This window comes from Biomphalaria glabrata, chromosome 15 (assembly GCF_947242115.1).
Source record: "Biomphalaria glabrata chromosome 15, xgBioGlab47.1, whole genome shotgun sequence".
Classification (NCBI taxonomy): domain Eukaryota; kingdom Metazoa; phylum Mollusca; class Gastropoda; family Planorbidae; genus Biomphalaria; species Biomphalaria glabrata.
In genome coordinates this window covers 20,952,686-20,977,381 of record NC_074725.1, presented here as the reverse complement: position 1 = coordinate 20,977,381, position 24,696 = coordinate 20,952,686, and the positions used below count along the sequence as shown (strand labels likewise).

Sequence of the window (24,696 nt, the reverse complement as noted above, 5' to 3'; positions counted from 1 at the left end):
GGGGAACCTTGAGTCGAAGTGTGGTTTGAATACAGCGAACAACGAGCCAACTGGACCTTGACCCGTCATGCACTTTGCTATAATGAAGCCTATACCACAGGGAGGAGTGGTTAAAGCACCTCACTAGCTCCCATTCTCTGCGGGATTTTTGGGAGAATTTTACATTAATGTTTCCAATGCTATCGTTGGGATTAATACCAGAGTAATTAATTTTGATAACATGGTATATGTACAATTAAATATCACTGAATATATATTCACACTAGGAATTAAAGAACGACAACTAAATAAAAAAAAAAAGCAAACTTTGTGATTTCAAAGGATGGATATTAATTACCACAGCAGCGCCACCTCTGTAGATATTTAAAGTTTACACATTGAATTCTTATATTTACAATTCCCTCTTACTATGTCTAGGTCAATGGTATGACTGATCCAAACTCAATGATACTATTAGACTCAATATAAGCTTTTTTTTTTCAAAAGTATTTTCTGATTTTTCTTATTCAGTGAATGTTTTGGACACAGGTATCGTTGACAAGTTAAGACGTATACGATTGTACAATACGTTATGTGTGGCGCGGAAATCGTTATCTCGAGATAGAAGGTACTTTCTCCTCGAGTGAAATACCCTGAATGCCTGGTATAGTTCATTTGTTTAAAAAATTGACAAGTACTTGGCCGACTTGATGTTCCATATTTTGAAAAATCACAAGGTTATATCATATCTAAGGAGCCAAATATGACCTGTCATACAATTAGGAAATGGGTTCAGCTTTTAAAAAAAATACAAAGGACATACATATTGAGAACTCTACTAGAAATAAGTCAAACAATGGGACGTTTGGTTAACAAGACCTTCATCAAAAAAAAAAAATATATATATATATATATATATATATATATATATATATATAAATACTTTAAAAAAAAAGCTTATAATAAGCATAGTTGTATCATTAGTTTGGATCAGTTGTGTAATTAAATGTGTAATATATTTAGACAAACAATAAAGAAAAAGCCTTTAAAAAATAAAAAAAGAACAACCTGAATGGCTCAATCTCTGTCTTTTCAAGACAACACGCTAACCACTCTGATAGTGAAGAGCTTATGAACATGAAAGATTATATAGTTATCTATTGTTTGGATAGTCTCGTCTTATTTTTCAGGTTTGCGCTCACTAAGACTCAGACGACGATCTATAAAGGGACTAATTTAGCTTATACCACAACTTCAGTCAAGTACAATTTCTTTCCCTTGTTCGAGATACCAAACAACATTATTAATTTCCAATTGTTAATTAACTAATAGCTTGTTGTTGTTTTCTTTAATTCATGTGTTGACAGATAAAATAAAAAATTGAACTAAATTTCAGTCTGATCCGAGATGTGGGAGAAATAGCGTGTTCAAACATTTGACCAGGCAGACAGACACTGAGTTAATATAAACTTTAAAAAAAAAAACGAAAATCAATTGACATTTTAAAATAGCTTGTTTTGTGTTAATTGAAGGCTCCTCAACAAATTTTTTTTTTTGCTTTTACTTTGGTTCATCAGGGTTCAGATATAGAATGTCCAAAAACTACATATAAAATTTACATATTAAATAATTATATTTCCGAAATCAAATCTAAACCGCAGTTTTCCAGCTAGTATTTATTGCTCAAAGATATGAAAATCTTGACAACCGTTTTCGAGATCCGTGTCCACGTATCCAGCTTCCAGTTTCCATAAAGAGTTTGCAAGCTGGCAGGAGGAATCGTGGAAGTATTGCAATAGAAAATCCACAATTAAAATCAACCTTCCTTAGGGCCAGGCATTTCGAAAAGTCAATACTTGTGATTGATTGATTGATTGTTGATTTGAGGCACATCGGCACAATTTAGGCCATGTCGTGCCTGCAGTCCCTTAAGGACTACTCTCTCTCTAAACAACAAGGGCCAGATTCTATACAGTCATATAATTAAAATTAAGGTCCATTCACAGTTAAAATAGTAAAGGTAGTAAAAATTTAAATATTTGGTAAAAATCTAATGTAAATAGTGCATGTTCACAAATTCAGAAATCAGATCTTCGTAGATAGCCCCACTTCCCGAATAAAGCCCAGTACCTTCCCAGGGTCGACATTATTAAATAGTGTTTTTAGATTAGTGGCTCTAAAATGTTTCGCCCTGACATCCTGGTATCTGGGGCAATCAACGAGGATATGTTCCACGGTGAGGCGAGAGTCACAGTACTCGCAAAGTGGGGGCTCCTCTCTCTTCAGTACAAAAGAGTGCGTGATGTAGGTGTGGCCAATCCTAAGTCTGGACATGGTTGTGCTACCACGCCTTGTCAGACCCTTAGATGTGGGCCGCCACCTGACATCCGCCACAATCTGCCTGAGTTTACTGTGAGTCTCAGCCTCCCATCGGTTCTGCCACTCTCGATAGGTGGCAGAGGCAATACTTTGTCTCAGGTCCGAGTAGGGAATTTGGGTTCCTGACACCGCATGATTTAGGGCTCTCTTTGCTTCTCTGTCTGCGGCTTCGTTTCCCTCAATGCCAACATGGGAGGGGACCCAGATGAAGGTGACATCCCTACGGTCGGCTGTTATTAGGTCCAACAGCTTCAGGCTCTTATGTACCAATGGGATGTCAGTCTTCATCCGCCCCAAAGCTTGCAATGCAGATTTGGAGTCGGAGAAGATTATAAATTTACTCCTTTCTGATGCTTTTACGGCCATAAGTGCAAGCAATATTGCGTGCAATTCGGCCGTAAAGATGGAGCAGCCATCGGGGAGTCTACGGGAGATTGTTTTGTTCCGAAAGGAGCAGGCACATGCGACCTTTCCCTCCATTTTGGATCCGTCTGTGTAGATGGTGCCACAATCTCCGTAGCTCTCCTGCAGTTCCCTAAAGTGGACTTGTAGTATGCTTGGGTCTGTATTTTCTTTTTTGAAATTAAGGAGGGATAAATTTAATTTAGGTTTATTCATTAGCCAAGGAGGATTCTGAGGGGTTTCTATTTTAGAGATTTGGTCAATGGGTGGGGTTAAATTTTGGATGGGTTCTCTCATTCGAAGGCCCAACGGCTGTATGACGTTAGGCCTTCGATTGTATAATTCTACCTCTGTGGGGTTAAATATGGAGTCAAAAGCAGGGTTTGTGGGGTTGGATTTTAGCTTGACTATATACTGCATTGCAAGCTTTTTCATTCTTATATCCATGGGGAGTTCTCCAGCCTCCACATGGAGACTTGGGATAGGTGATGTACGAAACGCGCCAAGACAGAGACGCAGGGCAGCATTTTGTATTGGTTCCAGTATTTTTAGGTACGACTTCCTTGCTGCTCCATATATTATGGATCCGTAGTCTAGCTTGGATCGAATTAGACTCCGATAGAGCAGCAGCAAGGTATCTCTGTCAGCTCCCCAGTCCGTATTGCTGAGTACTCTTAGTATGTTTAATGACTTTTGGCATTTCTTCTTAAGTTCCTTAATGTGGGGGAGAAAATTAAATTTGGAATCTAAGGTGAGGCCTAAAAATTTTGTAGTTTTCACGACAGGGATCTTCTTTTTGTGTATAAATAGTTCAGGGTCTGGGTGGAGCCCCCTTAGATTACAAAAATGCATACTAACTGTTTTGGAGTCAGAGAATTTGAAACCATTATAGTTTGCCCAACCCTGAATTTTGTTTAAACATAACTGTAATTTCCTTTCTAAGGTGTTCATGTTTTTCCCATAAGTAAGAATGACAAAGTCATCAACATACAAAGAGCACTCTATGCCAGGGGACAGCGCATTTATGATGCTATTTATTTTAATGTTGAACAGGGTGACTGACAGAATGCTGCCCTGGGGTACACCCATTTCCTGGTCATGAGTGTCAGAAGCGGAGTTGCCCACTCGGACCTGAAATTTTCGATCTTTCAGGAATTCCTCCACAAAACGGGGGAGGTGTCCCTTAAGCCCCATAAGTGCCAGGTCACGTAGAATGCCATGTTTCCAGGTTGTGTCATAGGCCTTTTCTATATCGAAGAATACAGCTACTAGATGTTCTCTTCTGAGTAATGCATTTCTAATATAAGCTTCCAGCCTTACCAGGTGGTCAGTTGTTGTCCGCCCCTGCCGGAATCCGCACTGGTAGTTTGAGATCACTTTATTCCTTTCCAGGTACCAGATCAGCCTACTGTTAATCATTCTTTCCATGGTTTTGCAGATGCAGCTTGTTAGTGCTATTGGTCGATAGTTAGCTGGGTCAGAGCCGTCTCTTCCCGGTTTAGGTATCGGTATAACTGTGGCTTTCCTCCAGCTGTTTGGGAAAGCGCCTGTTTGCCACACACAGTTATAGACCCCTAGTAGGACTGCCAATGAGGGTTCGGGAAGGTGCTTGAGGAACTGGTAATGGATTTCGTCTTCTCCAGGCGCTGTGTCATGTGACTTGTCCAGCGATTCCCTCAGTTCCTCAAGCGAGAACGGTTTGTTGTAGTCTTCATTGTTCTCTGACCTGAAATCAATGGGGTGTCTTTCCTCCCTGGTTTTGACTTTTTGGAACTCTGGCGTGTAGTGTGCAGTGGATGATTTTTCTGCTATTGAGGATGCAAGGCAGTCAGCTATTTCTCTGGGGGACGTGACAGTTCGTCCTTGGTTTTTCAAATGCCCTATTGCATTTGATTCTTTCCCTTTGATTCGCCTTACTGCCTTCCAAACCGCTCTAGCAGAAGTTTTGGTATCCAGACTGCCGACAAAACTTCTCCAGGAATTCCTTTTGGCTGACCGTATGGTTTGTCTAGCCTTTGCTCTAGCTATCCTGAATAGCTTTAGGTTTTCCTGGGAAGGATTCTTTATAAATGCAGCCAGTCGTTTTTTCCTATCACCAATAGCACTTTTGCAAGCTGTATCAAACCATGGTTTGCAAGGCCGTTTTGGATTTGCAGAGGTTAGGGGTACAACTTTCCTGGCTATACTTAGTAGCTTGCTAGCAAAGGTATCAGCTGGGTTCTGTTCATGGAGGATATTTTCTGTGATATCCTCGAAGCATCTTTTTTGGAATTGTTCCCAATCGGCTTTATTCAGTTTCCACCGCTGAGGTCGTCCCAATGAAGGGAGATTGTTAGTAATGATGATTGGGAAGTGATCACTTCCCCGTAGATCATTGCTAACTGACCATTTAAAATCGTCCAGAAGTCCGGGGACGCATACGGTGAGGTCAATGCATGTGAATGATCCAGTTCCTGGGTGCAAGTAGGTCGGTGATGCATCATTAAGTATGCATAAATCATGTTGGAGGAAGATATCCTCCAGCATACGACCTCTTGTGTTGGTATTGTTGGATCCCCACATGGTGTTATGGGCATTGAAATCCCCAAGGATTAAATAAGGCCGGGGGAGTTGTTTCAATAGGTCCTCCATGTCTGTTCGGTTTAATGGAGCGCCTGGTGGTAGATACAGGCTGCAGCAAGTGATAACCTTGTGAAGGGTTATCCTAGCTGCTACGGCCTGTAGTGTGGTCTGTAGTTCTACCCTCTCATGGGGGATGCTATCCTTCACAAGGATACAGACTCCACCTGATGCTCTCTCTGCATCCTCAACATTCTTGGTGTAAGCACGGTAGCTTCGGAAGCTGATGCAATCTTTTAGAAATGTTTCCTGTAAGCAGACAGCTACAGGAGTCTCAGAGTCCATCAGTAGCTGCATTTCCTCGTAATTGGCCTTGAGGCCTCTACAATTCCACTGTACAATTCTGGAATCCATGGCTTATTCTAGATGACCTACTTGGAGCTATTTGGCCTTGGGAGGCCCCCGGAGGGGTTTCCCTTTATTCCAGTGACCTTGGTATTTTTATTCTTGGGTTTGGATGGAGAGGAGGACAACCCCCTTTTGGGGGAAGTCTTTCTCTCTGGAGAGGGGAGATCCCTCTGGTTAGAGCGGAGGTTATTTCCTCCTCTCTCACCTCGGGCATCCTCTCCGCTTTGATTTCTCCCCTTAGGGAGTTGGTCAACCTCTAACTCGGTAGAGGTTGGGGTGTCTGGCTGGGTTCTCTGAGGAGAACCTGTGTCAGACATGATGTCTCCGGGTTCTCCCGGAGTATTGGTTTTGACATGCTGCTCAGTCTCCATGCTCTCATCAGCCAGCACAGAGAACCTGTTCTTTAGCATGACAACAGGGCTTTCTTGTTTCTTCAGAGGTGTGTTCTTTGGCGGTGTTTTCTTCTGAGTTGGGGGAGGAGGAGGGGGTGGTGGGGTCAATGTGTCCGTCTGTGTGGCTATGGATCTTCCTTTCTTAGCAACAGCCTGGGCGTAGGTCTTTGTCAAGCCGAATTGGCCCTTGGGTAGGGCCAGTACAGCCGATTTCGCCTGGCTAAAGGTACATCCGTTTCTTGCCTTGTACTCCTGCACGGCAACCTCCTGTTTCCACACAGGGCAGTCCTTGGAGTAGGCTGAGTGGCCAGCTTGACAGTTTGGGCATTTGAACTGGGCTGTGCAGCCCTTGTCCTCATGACCCTCTCCAGCACATCTGGCACACACAGTGTTCCTCTTACAGACTGCCGCGCCGTGTCCATAACCCTGGCACTTAAAGCACCTCATGGGGTTAGGTATGTAGGGCCTCACTGGAACTCGTAGGTATCCTGCCTTCACATACTCTGGCGGTGTCCTAGTTCCGAATGTGAGGATAATAGTGGCGGTTTTGACCTCCTCACCCTCCCTGCGCCTGGTAATGCGCCGGGCATGGGTGACTCCTTCAATGCCCTCCACTATTTCCTTCTCGGAACATTCCAGTAGGTCCCTAGAGCTGATTACACCTCTGCTGGTGTTCAGACTCTTGTGTGGCATGACTTCCACTTGGAGATCACAGAGTCTTCTGCATCTTAAAAGCCCATCAGAGTGTGTCTTGCTGTCTACTTCTACAAGGAGTTCCATTGTTTTGTGTAGCTTAGACACACTCTTGGGCTCTCCCACTACTGACTTGAGTCCCTTATAGATAATAAAAGGGCTCAACTTGGTCAGGCTTTTTCCCTCCTCTGTGCATCTAACCACCAGAAATGATGGCCAGGTGGCACAGCTTTTTGGGACCTCCTCTTTTTTATCGTCAATTCGTCGTTTCTTGCCCAGACATAGGTCTGGGGCAAGTAGTTTTGTGTGTGTTTTTTTGTCCATATATATTTTGGTTAATTCGGCACCTGTGCTCCCCACCCGCCATCGAGTCCAACAAGGGGACGGGCCATTCGGATGTCCAGAATGAGCCCGCCAGGGCTACACAGGTGCTATACTCAGTCAGCTGCTACATCGGACATGTGTCCGATACAGCAGCTCCCTGATTGACCCTCCAGCCACCGCCCTCCAGCATAGGTCGACGACCTATGCTGGTAGCTCGGCATGACCAGCCGGTTGACCCAGAGCGGGCCATCTGGGTCTCAGGTCTAGGGGAACTTGGAGCCAAAGTATTGTGTTGTTGTGGTTTATCCTCAGATAGCCACCACTCAAACACCAGGATCTCTTTATCCCCCCTTACCCGTCGCAGTCCACGGCAAACGGACTGGTCTAGGACGTAGTGAGAATTTAAAGTTAAGGAGACAGTGTGATGATCAATGAAGGCAGACTTAGGAAAAGAGGAGGCAGACACAATGATAGAAAAGAAGTAGGGCACTTTTGAGCTCCAAAAGTGCTAAGGAAAGAGGAGCGCAGTTTAACGTCATGTCTCGGGACGATCAATACTTGTGACAAAATTGCTTCTTTTAATAAGTCAGGCGAGAATTACAAAGATTTATCAATTAATGGATTTGTAAGTTTGGGAGAGTCGTTCCAAAGTGTAAGTGTTTTAAGAGCACGTCTTTAAGGAAAACATAAAAGAACTCTCCAATGAAGAATTGATAATTAAATGACTTGAAGGTCTGTGTCAATGTGATCTTAGCAACAGCGACATAATTAAAAATGAATGACCAAAGTATGCCGCCGTTCTCAAGCTTGTCCAGAAAAGATGTCAACTGCCAAGGTCAAAGAAATCAAACGAAATTTATTTTTAGATCATATATTTGATTATATCTTTAACCCCTAACTGTAGATCAGAAAGAATGCTCTTTGACACACAAACACACACACACACATATAATCATAGTATTTGGGGAAAAAAAAAGGTCTCTTGGAATCAGAAAAAGTTTCAAAACTATTTGTATTCAGGTAGCCAGTTGACTTCAGTAATAACTTACTTCGGTCTTCGGGTAAGATTTGATCAAAAATAAATCTTGATTCATTAGAGAGTGAAATAGAAATGTGTTTTTTAGTGTTCTCAAATTATCAAATCTTTTGTTTCTTTAATGATATTTGTTTAAGTTGTGATAAAATATAAAACCTTAACAGCAATACATATGAATTTTAAAAAAAAGTTAGTCTAAATAAACATTCTATAAATGCTAAATCGAGACCCTATGGGCGCTAGCGTTGATTATAAATATGTGTAAGTAGAGTAAGTACCTAGTCAGGAATGAGTGGTGGACAATATGTATCTTTTGTCTCATGGCAACATTGGAAGAGGAGTCATGGGGAGTCGAGGATCGAGGCCAATCGTTTAAGAAGGCCTGAACACAGACGTGCGATGTCACAACCTATGGGCCACCAATAGCTCCTCGCCACGTAACATGTCTGTGTTCATGCAGGTATCACGATTGTTCACCGGGTTGACACAGCAGACAGTGTCAGTGTTTCCCTACCTTTACTAAGACATTTCATTAACTTTTAAAGTAATTTCTTAACTTATGCATAAAACACTGAACCATAATCTTCAAATACAAAAACAAGACCTACTAAAATACTCAGAAAGATACAAAGATAATAACACACGCTCTGTTACTTATGCTAGGACAAATCTGTAATAATGCTCCCTCTTCCCTAGTGCTATTAGAACATGGAATGAGTTGCCTGAGTTGCCAGGAAAACCAATGACTTGGCAGAAATAAAGTCAATGTTTAATATACATCACTAGATGCATGATGAGGACTAATCATCTTCTTTTCCAAAGTTAAGTGGGAAGCGTGGTCAAGAGGCTAAGTGCGCTTGAACTTGGCTTGTAGGGGGCTCGAGGTTCGACACCCGAGTTGTGTTTACTGAGCGCCTAAAGGCAGCACGGAAAAACCTTCTCCTAGATACCCCTCCTCCCCCCCCCCAACTGGTAAACAACTGAGATTGGACCAAAGCGCTCTGAGCATGCTATAAGCATTGCTATATAAAAGCCATAATTTATTTTTATTTATTTTATTTTATAACATAAGATATAAAATATAACTAGACTAAAAGGAAAATGTATTAAGCTAAAAATAAGAAATATATGATTTCAGCTTTCATATAGTGTACTCAATTACAATTTTGGCCTACCTACATCTTAACAATAGATGTACTACAGTGCAAAGTAATTACGTGAATGTACGCACGTGTATTAGAAATGTGTACTAGTCTTCTGTTTCTTGTCTTTTACTTGAATGTTTTTCAACTTAAGCTTGCTTAAGTAGCTAATGTTATGCATCAGCACCGCGTCGTATTACTGACTGTGTCGGATCAAAATATGCCGGATAATCGAAAGTCAACTGTATTTAATTACAGGTGAAAAATTAAAACGTAAAGTTAGTGACCTATTTTAGTCATAAGCAAATATATATATTTTTTTTAATAAACTTAAGAATTAACTTTATTAACATTAAAACTTTAGAATTATATGTATTTTTAAAATTAAACTTAAGAATGAAACATCTTATAGTTGCTCATATTTTTAATTATGTAACCTTCATTTCCATTTCTTTTCTTCTCTGAAATTTCAATAGTTACAATTTGGTGTATAAGAGCTGGATGTGTTGTATCTCAAAATGAAGATCTCCATAGTAGTACTCAGCCTCGTCGTCTTGTACGTCTGGTCGCAGAGCCCTGAAGATATGCATGCCTACATGGGCTGCATCATTGAAACCAAGCTCTCCAACGAAGCCTGCAAGGTTTACACCAGTTCCCACGGTCCTAGCTCCCCAGACCCGGCACAAGCATGTTCCGGACTTCAAGCCGCCAAGGCCAGCTTCCTGTCGGCGGGCTGCACGGTGGCAGACTACAACATCCTCCAGGCCATTGTCTGTGAGCATCAGCACATCCAATGTGTCCCACCTCCACAGGTCGGAAAGTAATCAACCATCAAGACATCTGGACAACCTTCTGATTATGTATTAGTAGGAATATAAATGTCTCCTTGATATTTTTGTTGTACTTAAGACATTATAGAGTTTTGTTAGGAATAGCTTGAGGTTTTAGAAAAGTTAAATAAAGATAAGATAAGATCTTTTTTTATTGGTTCATTCAAATGGAAATACAGTTTGACTACAATTGACCACCTAAGCATAACTACAAATACTAACTAACAACATTCACACACGAAACACATACACACTTCCAATTAGCGCTTTATGAATTAGACTTCTATGTACTTCTCGCTGACGACAGATGACCATGTACTTCTCTGACCGAAAGTGGGATAAAGGAGTTTTTAAATCTTTCTGTTTAGTCCTAATGGAAAGGAGACGACCACTTCGTCCAGGTCTGATGTAACAGTGGTTTAATGGATGCAGGTTGTCTTTAAGAATCGAGTGTATGTTTTAAAAATGCATCTTTCATGAAAAAGTTCATCAAGAGAGGGTAGCTGTGTTCGAGTGATATACGATGCTAACCTCAATCTATATCCTCCTTAGTGGTATATCAAATAAATTGAAGTTTTTAAAACTCCATGACAAGCCAAACATAGAGGCGTCACGACACATTCACCATCATTTTCATTAATGAATAAACATAACATACCTTCTGAGGAGTTCAACAGAACACCCTTTTACATGTTTGGTTTACACGTTTCGGGCGCTCTTTCAGATGCTGGAACATGCGGTCTGCTACACGTGAGGATGGTGGCGAGCAGGGTTCAAGCCAGCGTCCGTCCTGTCATTCCGGTGATCACACAACACGTTCAGTCAGACACCTAGTAGTCTTAAGTCTGTGTATTTATGAGAGAAAAAAAATGGTGGAAAAAAATAACTTGATAAAATTATCTTTTAATAGCTTTTAAAAATATCTACGTGGGTGTATGCTTTTAAAAAATGTAGAGCGTTTATTATATTTAATACGGTTATCAATTCTGTTTATATTGGCTTTTTAGTTCAATGCAGGCCAACATAATGATGTACACAATGATAATCTACACTGTACTCATTCTGATGAAGACTTACATTATGCAAATTATTAAACGACAAGGTAGAAATTAGTCGTAAAACCATCTCTATGTAGGGCGCCTCCAAGGCTACGTTTACTTTAACATGATTCGTTGTACAGACAGATTACATTAGAAGTAAAGAAACCCATCAAATCAGTGATGCCCAACCTAATTCGACCTGCGGGCCATTTTAATTTTCGACACTCGTAACGCGGGCCACATGACCGAAAAAGTAACAAAAATAAAAACAGAAATGAAATTGACTTTAAACTAATTTTATGAGAGACCCATGGATGTAGTACTTACATTAATTAATTGGATATTTGAAATTTTTTTTTACACGCATCGGAAAATGGCTTCGTTTCTCTACTTCAAATGTGAGCAACCTTTTAGCAAGTCTTACCACCGACTCATTTTCTTGTCTCTTTTTATAAAATATTCCCATCAATACCGCTATATTTGCTTCATAATGCTGTTCATATGCTGTTTTTTTTTTTTGGTTAAACAGCCACACTTTCTTTATAAAACAAATATGTTGGCTTATTATCATTTTCCAAACAAAAAAAAGTAAAGATCCGTGTCACTTTTTCTGTTACTTTTTACATTAAAGTGTTCAATGTCGTGGTATCAATACATTAGAACAAAGAGAGCCCTAACGTAGGTAAAGTTACATTTTTCAACCTTTTTTTGGGGCAGGAGGTGTGTGTGATTTTCTTAATGTTGTTTTGGCGTTTCGGCGGGCCGGATAGAACCACGTCCCGGGCCGAGTCTGGCCCGCTGGCCGTACTTTGGGCATCACTGCATTAAATGAATAAACAAAAACACCTGATTATAATTACCTAAAAGGAGCTCGTCAATCCAGGTGACGCTGTACTTACTCGGGTTCAGGCAAGTAGTTATAAGTATATTTTATGATCTCAGACAGGTGGTTATAAATATATTTATATAGGCTCAGACAGTTTGGTATAAATATATTTATTTAGGTTCAGGCTAGTGGATATAAATATAACTATATAACTTCAGGGATGAGGTTAACAGTATTACAGATATACAGAACTGGGGCCAGTTTTAATGTTAAAAGGTCATAGAATATGGCCCATTTATTTGGTTCTGAGTAAAAAAAAAAAATTGAGTTGAATATGCGGCCCCGGGCGTAGACATTTGTGCTCAGAGAGTAAAATGAAATAACTTTATCTGTTTTACTATGTCACTAGCTATTAAATCTGATCTTAGAGCTTTCAAATATGTGATTAAAAATGTATTTTAAATTCGCATGACACAACCTGTACATTGAACCACAAGCTTATGGACATAAAAAACACCACTAGTTTTAGATATTTTCAACAGAATAATCATCTACATTGTGTTGCAATGAGACTGAGACCTATTCAAACCACTCAAAATACTTTAAGACAGTTTTTGAACACGACAGGCATCGTTATCTGAACATGTGTGTTCCAGCTGGCTAAGTCTACATTATATGTGAAATGAAGCACAGACTCTATCTTTTTGTAAGGACATTATCTCTGAGATACAATGAAAGAGAAAAATTCATGATAATTTTAAATGTATCTTTAAAATTGTATTTACAAGCTAGTAGCCTTGTCATAAAAAAACGCAGGCTAAAACGTATGACTATATCACAAGGATTTTAAAATTGTTTTTAAGAGTTGAGTCAAAAACTCTTGAAACAGTAGTCAACAAGTGTTCAAAGATCCAAGCAGATTGTACATTTTTTACGTCTCTGTTACTGATGGCTCATATTCAAAGACGCTCTGGCTAGAATTCAAGCACATCGGGTAAACAGCCCCCATATACCTTTTTTTGTACTCCATCACGAGAATTTTCTTTTTATTTCGAACGAAATGTGTATACCATGCCATTAATTTGTCATAATTAGTCAATGAAAGATTTTGCTTAACAATCAACTAAAAGTTGAACAAATGAGATGAGATTTCAAGCTAGCTGTTGTCATTGTCCAGACCATTTCTGAATGTTTTTAAACACGAGTTTATATATTACGTAAATTTAAAGATTCATTACTCTTGTCGAGATGGATATATAAGGATTTGTAGAATGTCTTTTTTAGCGGTCCCCGTAAGGGGAAAAAGCCGCTATTAGGTTTGTGCAAAATGTCCGTCTGTCCGTCTGTAAGTCTGTCACACTCAGATCTCGAAAACTAGAAGAGATATGAAAAATTTATTTCATCATTAAATGCGGCTTGAAAAGTTTAAGTGCAACGGCTACTTTTGGTTTTCTAAAAGCAAACCGTTTAATTTATAAAATTAATTATGCAAGCGATTTTTTCATAAAAATACACCAATTCTAAAACAATTACGTAAATGTAAGGAAGACAATGTTACAATATGCTAATAAAAAAAGACAATCTTGGTGTATTTTCAGTATCACTAAGTCAAATATATTTATAAAATGTACAGGAAATGTTTACAACAAATATAAATAATAGTTAAAGATGTTTTTTTCTGGTCAACTAGCTGCTAAAATTAAAAGAAAATATTTCAGTTTTTTTATAAAGGCTAATAATGCACTTTGTATGTAAATATCACGCACATTTTTTAAAATGGACTTTTTATGCAGCGACTTTCGTGCAGTAGCGTAACGTCGCAACATGCTATGGTGCTAAACCAATTCCTTTAATTTAAAAAAAAAATCAGATTTTATTTATTTTTTGTTTAGTGCCCCCATCCAAATAAAAGAAGATTATTTTTGTGCGTTTTGTCTGTTGGTCGGTCTGTCCATCACGATTAGATTGACAAATAACACTAGAGGCTATTGTAAATCTGATTTAACCTTTAATTTTTCATTCAGAAATATTGCAATAGTTTTAAGTATCTATAATAGATTTTTCCGGATGTTTGTGAAAAAACAAATCAATGCCAATGAATATTTTTTTGCTCTTCTAATTTATATTACATTTTATGTCCATGCTTAAACGTTGAAAGAAACACATGATCTTTAATATATTGTTCCGGTTTTTTAATGTAAATAGCATATAAATGCTAAATAAAAATATCTATACTGATTTATATTTCATTAACTATAAAGCTGTTCGGATATTGTTTTATAAAAAATAAATTATGTCAAATGATTGTTTGAAATCGCATAATTGACTAATATTACACTTATATTCTTTGACACTACGTAACTATAGTTTATTTATCAATATCAATTGTTCCGAATTTTTAATTTAAACAAATTTATGTCAAATAATATTTTTTTTTTTCAAAAATATCGACAATAGGTTATTCGGGATTTAAAAATAAGAAAGTAATTTACTAGAAACGATTATTAAAAATCAATTTTTAGACTTATTTTACAGTTAATTCTTGCCGAAACATAATAAAGGTTGTTTAATCGGTAAAGAATGTTCCGGATTCTGTTTCGAAAAAAAAAATCGACCCTAACTTCTAACCCTATTTATGTAAAATCGCACTTCTCTCTTACACTACATTTGACTTTCTAGCTAAAACGTTAGAAAATCTAATTATCGTTAATATTATGCTCCGATTTTTAACGAAAAAAACTTCCTAACACAAAGTATGGTTTGAAAAAATCTCCACAACAGACCATCCCACAAATTTAATTAACGACTTTTGATTAATCTGGAATTCTTATTTTCTTTTTACTATAAATATATAAACATCCGGAACAATCTATTATAGAAACTTAAAACTAATGCAATGTTTAGGAAGGAAAATTAAATTTTAATCAGATTTTCAATAGCTTTTAGTCTTTTTTTTTCTCGCTATTAACATACGGACAGACAGACTGACAGACAAAACTAAAAAAAAGCGTCTTTAATCCTTATATATATATATATATATATATTAAGTCTAACTAGGCCGTGTGACGTAGTGGATTTTTTTCCTTGGACGTCATATGGAATAAATTCTTTAAATGCTAAAACAACTCGGTATAGTAATGTTTATTAAACCATGTAATGTGACTCGTATTTTAAAAAGACATAATAGCTAGATTTACTAGATTTAGATCTAATCTAGATTTTTTACACTAGATCTAGATTTGTTTTTTACACTATAGCTAGATTTTTTACACTAGATCAGATTTTTTTTCTTACACTAGAGCTGGATTTTTAAAACTAGATTTAGATTTAAGTTCTAATTAAAATCATTATAGAATCTAGATCTAGAATTTCTTGGTCTAGTTTAGATGATTTGTTGTTTTACATGTTTCGGATGTTCCTTCAGAGTTGTAGTCCAAACCTCCCGTAGGACGACGGGGGATGGGAGCGGGCTGGGTTTGAACCTGGGACCATCGATGAATCCAAACGATAGTCCAGCGCGCAAACCGCACTACCAGACAGCCATGATTTAGACTAGATTAAGATCTATAATTTAAATTCTAGGCTTAAAGTGTAGATTTTTATTTCTTAAGTCTAGATTGTCAATATGTCAATATTGCTATGTTATAAAATACTAAAACTAATCATCTATTTTAATATTTCATATTGCAATTAGTCTATTAATTGATTATCTAGTGTTTTTTTAAATAAAAATCTTATCTAAATTACATCTTCATTATCCCAAATATATATTTTAGATCTAGATCTAGTAAATATAGATATTGAGAGTGCTAAATTAGTAGTTTAATTTAGGTAGATTTACATCCTCATTCTAGTTCCATTTCAAATGAAAATGTTCAATACCAAAAGATTATCTAAAATCGCTCTTCTGACATATTGTACATACCCGGTAGTTGTCATTCCGTAATGTGTAGGTATATTATCAATAGTAGGCTATTAGTTTGTAACCAGTTTGTCATTAGATTAAGAGCAATGCCTGGTCGTGCGGTTAGCGCGCAGGACTGAATATCTCTTCGGTCTCGATTTCATACTCTGCTCGGTGCCATCCTCAGTCGACCAGCGAATATGCGGATCCGACAGGGATCCGTCTCCCACGGGGGCCGCCTCTGAGTTTGTGTGGTAACACAAACTCTCTTTGTAATCTTGTTATTTATTATTATTATTTTTTTATTTAATTATTTCTTTTCCTTGTTATTTCAGTACTTCAGAAAACTACCCATTTCTATAACAAAACAAAATTTATTTTATACTCCAAAATTGAAAGAAATCGTCTAATTTGGTAAAGAGTGTATGCACATTTTTAATCAGAAACATTTTGCTACGAGAGCGTCCCCTTCAATTTCCTTCCATTGAAATGAGAGTTTCTCAACATGAGAGGCGTGTCATTTTGGACAAAGTGGGAGGCGACATTCTTATTTTAAAAGATATAACAAAACATTCGTTGTTTTTGCATTGCAGTTATGAATCTGATTTTCAATACTTATCTAAATGATATATATTTACACTACGCATTCAAAACGTAACGTGGCCTATATACAATATATACACCACAAGCCTCTCTATTGTTATCAGTATTTACAGACAACAAGTCTACATGTTTGTATAACCAAACTGATATGCCATGTAGTATTTGTTGAACATAAAACTTTAAAATTAAATTTGTAAATACAAAAAGTTGGAAATAAAAATAAATTTAAAAGCAAGAAATTTTCCTTAGCGCAGAGAACAACAATAATAACAAAAAAAATAAAAAAAAATTGAATACATGCATATCAGACTTGCTTAAAACATTTCGATGTGACATAATGGGAGATAATAATCGTTAGATAAGAGGACAACCGAAAACCTGGCCAAGTGTTTAGTCTTCACTCCACATGTGATAGTCTCAAAGTAAACGATTTGAGCATTGGGACATTATCATTATGTTGTTGAATAATTATCTCTGTGATCAATAGTCTGTTCAGCGGAGCAGTAGTGTAGAATCATAACCATTAGATAAAAAGGTAAGTTTAAGTATAAACAGTTTGGCTCATATATATATATACAGAGAGAAAGAGAGAGAGAGAGAGAGATTTAGATGTAGAGATAGATAGATAAGTAGATAGATAGATAGATAGATAGATATGCATAGATAGATAGATAGATAGATAGATAGATAGTAAAAACGATTAATTCTATGTAACAATGTTTAAAATGGTCAGGGCTACACACCCAGTTGTGCATAAACTAATAAACGAGGTGTATGATGATTTTAATTAAAATATGAATTTAATCCAATGATATTTACACAATGATAATGTCATATGATCAACGATAATGATAAAGATATATAAGTGCATGTAGTATGATATGAAAAATCAATACTTATAGTAAGATTCTAGTAAATACTTAATTAGTATTTTAAAACAAGAATAATCACCTTAACTTATAAGGTTCAGTAATATTGTCCACACAATCTTTTAAGACAACTACTGGCATTACCTTACTGCCCTTGTACCTTAGCGAACTAATTACTCCATATGTCCCCCAGAGAGCCCTGCGCTCAATGGACTCAGCGCTTTTAGTAGTGCCGCGTTTCTCCCTCAAAAGCTACGGTCTGCGTGCTTTTTCAGTGCACGGACCAAAGGTTTGGAACTCACTCCCCATTGATCTCAGACAGACAACATGCTACACCACTTTTAAGAAGAACATTAAGACCTATCTGTATAAAACTTTTTTAGATTAACTGTCAATTTAGCTCTTATGTTTTTGTTTGTAATGTTGTTACAGCGCCTTGAGCCTACATTTTGTTTGTTAACAGCGCTTTATAAATAAAATTATTATTATTATTATTACAAGTAGATCTATATTCCAGCCAAGAAACTGTTCACCAACGATTCATAAGTAAAAGTTTATAGTAGCATCAAAAGCTCACAACTTCACAAAGCACCACCAGGTCTGGATATAACAATCTGGAATCTGGAACCTCAGACTTGTAAATCAAACTTGAAAAACATCAGACAGAAAGCCTGAAATAAAAAAGCCTGAGAGTTCTATAACCTAAAACTGAGACTTGCGATTTCACTCCTGAAACCTGAGACTGAGACTTGACACTGACACCCTATAGAAAGATAAAGAACAGATTCTTCTAATCTAATTACAAAATACGAATACGATCGAATCCAAATAAAAATTAACTTTACAATAAGAAAGTACAACTCACCCTAAACAGGGGTCAAGATAATCGTTTAAGAATATATCCAAGGCAAACGCTAAGGCTATCCAGTAACATAAGCACAAGGAGAAATTCAAGAGCTGAACAGAATATAGTCTGCTTCAGTCTAACAACATGGCGTGAACTAAGACAAACTACGTCATAAAAAATTACGGCGGAGCAACAAGGGGAGATCACCTAGTATACAAAACAATAAAATAGCGCGAATGACGTCATCACATATAGATGAAATCGGCGCTATTAGAATAGGAACATTTTTACTAAGCAACTAATTCAATAGGTGCAAACTTGGAGCATTAAATATATTTATATGTTTATATATAATCTATATCTTAAAATGTCAAATGTGTAAAGTAGGCCTACTTAGTGGAGATACTTGATAAAAAATATATTTTTAACAAATTTATATATTATTGAACGATTATGACGCGAGATAAATTTACACATTATATTGGTGACAATGTGTGGTATCCCAACAGACTAAGAGAAAATTTAAAGGCGTAGCGTTAGTACTAGATAAATAGTGCTGGATTTACTTACAGGCAACACCTTCCTGGAGCCAAAAAAAAAATAGTTCCTGAGCTATTTTCAATCATTTTAAAGAAAGAGTCAAGGGAAAAGAGACTTATGTTGATTACAAGGGGCCCTCCTATCTCAAATAGCTTGTGGACTTATCAAGATTAATTCCAGTCCTGTAGACAAATGATCAAAGGAATGTTGACACCTTCATACAATGGAAACAGTGACAAAACACCTACTTTAGAGCAATGCTTATTTGATGTCGCAATGTTTTTAGCTTTAGAGTGTAAGTCTTTATTACGAGACCCCTATTCAAGTCACTCCTTCATCTAACTCGAATCCATGAGTCTGGATCTAAGAACATGGACAGTTGATCTCAAAATGGCTCTAACGATTTTCCTATTAATTGAACAGTTTATGAATATCACTGAGGAAAGAACTATAACTCGGCCACATGGGGAAAACTCTAGTTTTACCGTTGTAATTTTTCAAAGTGAAAAAAATGTAAATTTGGCTTGACTTACTTAGACTTAGGTCCTACCGCGCCTTTTGGCGCATTAGGCGGCAAACTGTCTCCATAAAGATCTCTCATTGGCAATGTCTGAAGCCTCTTCCCACCTGGTGTCTACTGTTCTGAGGTCCTCCATGAAGGTGTGACGCCAAGTTATACGAGGACGTCCCTGTTTACGCTTTCCTCGTATTGGTCTCCATGTCATGCGTAGTTCACTTTGTCGGTGGACATGTCCCGCAAACCTCATGCGACGCCCTGTCACAACCTCACTAAGTGTTCGACTCCCAGTTCGGCATGGGATTTCCTCGTTTGAGACCCGATCTGGCTTGACTAGATTTAGAAAAAAAATTCAAGGCGTAGTCAGCAATAGTGTTCAGAAATTATACGATAACCGAGTGCATTAGTAGTTGCTTCAATTTTATTGATAGAATATCTAAGCTTTACTAAGATTTTTTACGTAAATCTAATATAGATCACATCTAGATTCTACATCTTAAGAGTTCTAGATCAGAAGTCCAAGTATTAGATATAGATGTCCATTAAATGATTATATCAATAAATAATCACTAAACGTATAAATTCCCGCTGGCTGAATTGATAAATACATTTATTCACGCAATTGAAGGTGTCTAAATCATAGATTCGATACCCTGTTTGAACCAAATAATTGTTTAAAAGATTTTTAATATTTTATTATATTTTAAGTTGTATATTTTTAATGCTTTTTTTTATATTATTTCTGTAGGTTAAACCAAGAGTTGTGCACTATTTGAAAGACGGAGACATGGATTTGACTTACAGCTCTCTATTGATGTCACTCTGTTTGGTGTATGCGATGGCAGGGACCGTTCAGACAGAAATGTCAACCAATAAGACATTACTTAACCTGGAAAATTCAACTGTTGATACTAGTATAGTTGTAGATAGTATTATATTATCAAATAGTACTGTTACATCAAATAGTACTGAATTATCAAATAGTATTATCACATCAAATAGTACTGAATTATTCAATAGTAATGCTACATCAAATAGTATCATGACATTAAATGGTAATGCTACATCAAATAGTACCTTAACATTGAATAGTACTGTAACAGAAAGCACACAGATGCCTAACAATGTGGAAACATTAAGTCCGGAGATTATCAAACTAAAGGATTATGCACACAGTCTTATAGCAAACAACTTTACATCCAACGATCAATGCAAAAGTAAAGTTTCCAGTTTAGTAGATGTACAAGCCTCTGTTGAAAAAGCTTGTGAACAGTTAAAAATGGCTAAAGGTGAAACTTGGAAGGTCTTAGAATGCAACGAAAATGACTATGATCTTTTAAACAACGGTGTTTGTATTCATGACATTTTGTCGACATTAAGTCCAGAAACCATCAAACTGAAGAACATTGCTCTCAGCCTCATAAAAAACAACTTTACATCTGGCATTAATTGTACGACTATACTTCCAAAAATTCTGGACACTCAAACCACGGTAGACGGTGCTTGTTTCATGTTAAAAGCGGCTGAAGGTTCTATTTGGGAGAGTCAAGGCTGCAATAAAGAAGACTATAAGCTTATAAAACATGAGATGTGCAACGACTTTCTAGGAACAACAATATCTTCCCTGAAGACAACACAGTCCCCTGAGGAGATAAAGCGGCACCGAGCTATCGTCATGTGTGTCATCGACAACGAGCTCTCGTCGCAGGAATGTACCAGCACAGCCCGAGGACAGTCTAAAGGGGAAGAAGACCCTGAAAAAGGGTGCGAGAAACTCAAGTCGTTCGCCAGCACCCTGAGCCTGTTCCACTGCACGGATGAGGATTACAGGAAGCTGTACAGCGTCATCTGCGACAAGCAGAACTACTCTTGCTCTCCAATCACGTCCCTTCTTAAAAAACTAACAAACAGCTGCATGTTGACCATGAGTGCTGCCACTAGCGAGTTAAAAGGAGATAACGCCTGCAGGTACGTGGAGAGCTCCAAACGAGGCTTATTAGAAAGCTCCACCTGCACAGATGGAGATTACGCGATGATTCACAGGCTCATCTGCTCCGCTGATCACTCCTTGATCGAAGCCGTCGCCGAGGCAGAGCGCGTTGAGACCGCGGAGCTGACAATCACCACGAAGCTGACCGACTCGTGTCGGAATGTCATCTGGCCTGAGTACAAACTGAGCAACATGAGTCAAATGTGTCAGAAGGTTAACAGGACAGGAATGTCCTTAGTCAGGCAGAATATTTGCACTCGAGAAGATTTTGATCTCTTGAAGTCGACGCTCTGCATCGTTCATCGCGAGTATTCCCCGGAAGAGACGAAACTCCGTGACGAGATCCACAAGCTTATCCTCACGCTATCCGCCACCTGCAAGACCACCATGCTGGATCAGGAGAAGCAGATGCAGGAAACCACGGTGCAGGAAGCCTGCACAAAGCTGACCGCTTCCAGAGAAGCGCTGAAGTCTTCGGACATTTGTAACGAAGAGGAGCTTACGAAAATAAATAAACTCATTTGTAACGGAGCCTGTACCTTGATATCTAGCTGGGTTATCGCCCTTTCCTTTAGCTTTACATTCTCAAAATTATTTTTTTCTTTGTAACGATATCATTGATAGGACTACGTATTATGAGTAAGATAATATTCACTGACATACAGAGGACGATGTGCTAATTCTCCTTTGGTGTCTGCATTGCTGCAACTCAGCTCAGTGGCGTATTTGGACGACCTCGCTTCCGCTAATGTTCATATTGTTATATTGTTTCTTTTCACTTAAAATGACAAATAGCTCAAGTTTCGCGGAAAGAAACTTAGAGTTAAAAAAATGTGGAAGATTACAGAATTTTCTTGGCCAAGGAGATCCATCTGTATCCTACATTTTTTACTTTCGCCTCATGAAAGAAAGAATAGTTGTGGCCCTATGTGAGTGGCAGCAAATTGAACAATAATATTGCATCATCCTCTACCTACTTTTAATTGTTTTCTTATGAAAGATTATAATATTTATAATTCACTTTATTTTATAACTGTTACATTAACATGCTCAATAGTCTGAGAAAGTTTGAAAATCTGAGGATTTATTTTTAAATGTTTGTTTAATGTCTCTTCTACGAAGCTAAGAGTTTGATTCTTTTTCTCTTAGTAACTAATAATGTAAGATATAAAAAAATATGAAACATTTTTTACCTCGCCTAAATTCCCTCAACCACCCAAACCGAAAGAAAAAATTTGGTTAAGCGCATGTATGAATCTACTCAAGAGTATATAAAATTCTACTGGTAGGCCTTTAGATCCAGGCTTAAAAGACTACGAAAAAGTACTTCTTTATTTTGCTCTTTAATGTCTAGTGACGAAATACAGGGAATACCCTTTCACGTACCTGAGTTCATGATTGTCTTAACATTCAGACCAAAATTATTTTTTCATGATTATGGCATTTCAAAAATTCATAACGGTAAAACCAGAGTTTTCCAAATGTAGCCAATTAGCTAGAAATTCTTTCCCCAAAGATATACATAAACTGTCAAATTTCTACAAAAGTGGATACAGAAGTTTTCGAAAACCCTGTCCTCATACGCTTCTTTTTACCGATGAAGAATTTGCAATCTGAATAGAGGAATTCCAAAAAATAGTTGAATTGTTTGAGATTTTATGACGTCATCTGTTTGTTACAAATTGTACATTCAATTGTTTTTAAATCAATTTCAATAGTTATACTGTTATATTACACACCAAGATTTGAAAACTCTGAGAGTTTCCCTGTCATGCATTGAGAACCGATGATTTTCAGCTCAACTGGACGACTAATAATCGATGATGTCACGTGGCCAGCACAACGACCGAACCCCCTCCCACCCAACGTAGAAGAGGCAATCAGTAGACGAGTTAGGTGGTTCTAAATGCGATGTCTTCATCGGAAGTCGCACTCGAGGCTCCTCGGTTCGGATGCCTAGCACTATACCACTCAGCCACCACTAAATTTAAAAAAAAAGTTGATACTAGATCATTTTGACAATTAAAATTGCTATCTTTATAAATGTATACCTTCTAAAATTGAATTGAAAGAGATTTTGTGAATGGTCAGAAACAATGTCGAAATGATTAAAAGGAAAAACCTGTTGGTCAACCTCTACGATGTGTTCTTCTATATCTAATCTACAAACCTTTTTTTTTCCTTTGCGAGTACAAATGTACTAATTAATACTAGCCATTTGTGTGTGCGTGTGTGTACATCTCTGATGGTGGTACTTGTTACTAGAGCAGCTCATGTGTAGAACGGCCTTGCTGATAAGAAAGAAACAATATGAGATGATGATAGCGTGATTGATTTGATGGTTTCAAACAGTGTTGCCATATCTACGCCCCGTTGGTCATATCTGGCCGATGAGACTGCTATCGGGCCGCTGGAAGCATCTACCTACACAGCAGTGGCGGCCTTAGCAGAGCACGGGGTCTTGGGCGAGTGTCGTATGCAGGGCTCTGAGCCCTGAGCCTATATATACCGTACCCTATCACACTAACGGGCTCGTCCGCCTCTAACGCTGTACGCCTTATTTTTTCTACTAAACATAGTACCTTAAGTAGGTAGTGTACTAGTGTCCTTTCACTAATTACATACTGTGTTGTAATTGTTGAAAGATCTCGCCTGTTAATGTTAATACACGTAACTAATGATTCAGAAACATTTTGCATGAAAAATCCGAAAACTAGATATCAATAATTTCTGCTAAGCACGCTGGAGTCTGAAAGTAACTATAAATTACAGAGAACTAGTACACTTGAAATAACCAAATAGTTGCTTAGACGGTTATAGTAATACGTTTAGAGAGTTGGGCAATTATTTTTTTAAAAGTGTCTTACCTTTGTTTAGGGCTACTTTACATATGTTACTTCTCCAGTTATATCCAAGGAACATTTATGCCAAGTTTTATCAAGAATGGTCAAACGGTTTTGATTTCTATGTGCGACATACACACGTCTTACTTTCTGCTTTATATTATAGATACTTTCATTTCATCTACTATCTACAATTATAGAAAACACTTTGTTTTCTTTATGTATGGTTTAAGATTTACATTGCGGCCATCCACGTCATAACTTTCCTCTTAGCATAAGGATGCGAATTTATAATGTTAATGTGGTTATCATGAATGTGATTAAAAATATTTTTTTCATGGGCAATATGTAACATTATGTTTATAAGAATGGTTGTGAAATCCAAACTCCACTTTGACTGACCGACAATACTTTGATGGCTTTTTGATCGTGCGGTATGTGCTCTGGACTGTCGTCTCGAATATCTTGGGTTAGGGTGTAATAACTGAAAAAACGTTTCAAACGTGTACCATCAACATCAACTAATATACTATTTAGATAGTTTTTTTTTTTTTTTAGAAAGAAGCCCCAAAA

At 37.6% G+C, this 24,696-nt stretch overlaps 1 protein-coding gene across 1 annotated transcript; it reads left to right on the top strand.

Moving 5' to 3' along the window:
* Nucleotides 1–16,614: 16,614 nt before the first annotated feature.
* Nucleotides 16,615–23,417, top strand: LOC106071692 (uncharacterized). Its single transcript, XM_013231844.2, has 2 exons — nucleotides 16,615–17,052; nucleotides 20,039–23,417. The coding sequence occupies exon 2, from the start codon at nucleotides 20,078–20,080 to the stop codon at nucleotides 21,887–21,889; it is 1,812 nt and encodes a 603-aa protein (XP_013087298.2). The 5' UTR covers nucleotides 16,615–17,052; nucleotides 20,039–20,077; the 3' UTR covers nucleotides 21,890–23,417.
* Nucleotides 23,418–24,696: the final 1,279 nt, after the last annotated feature.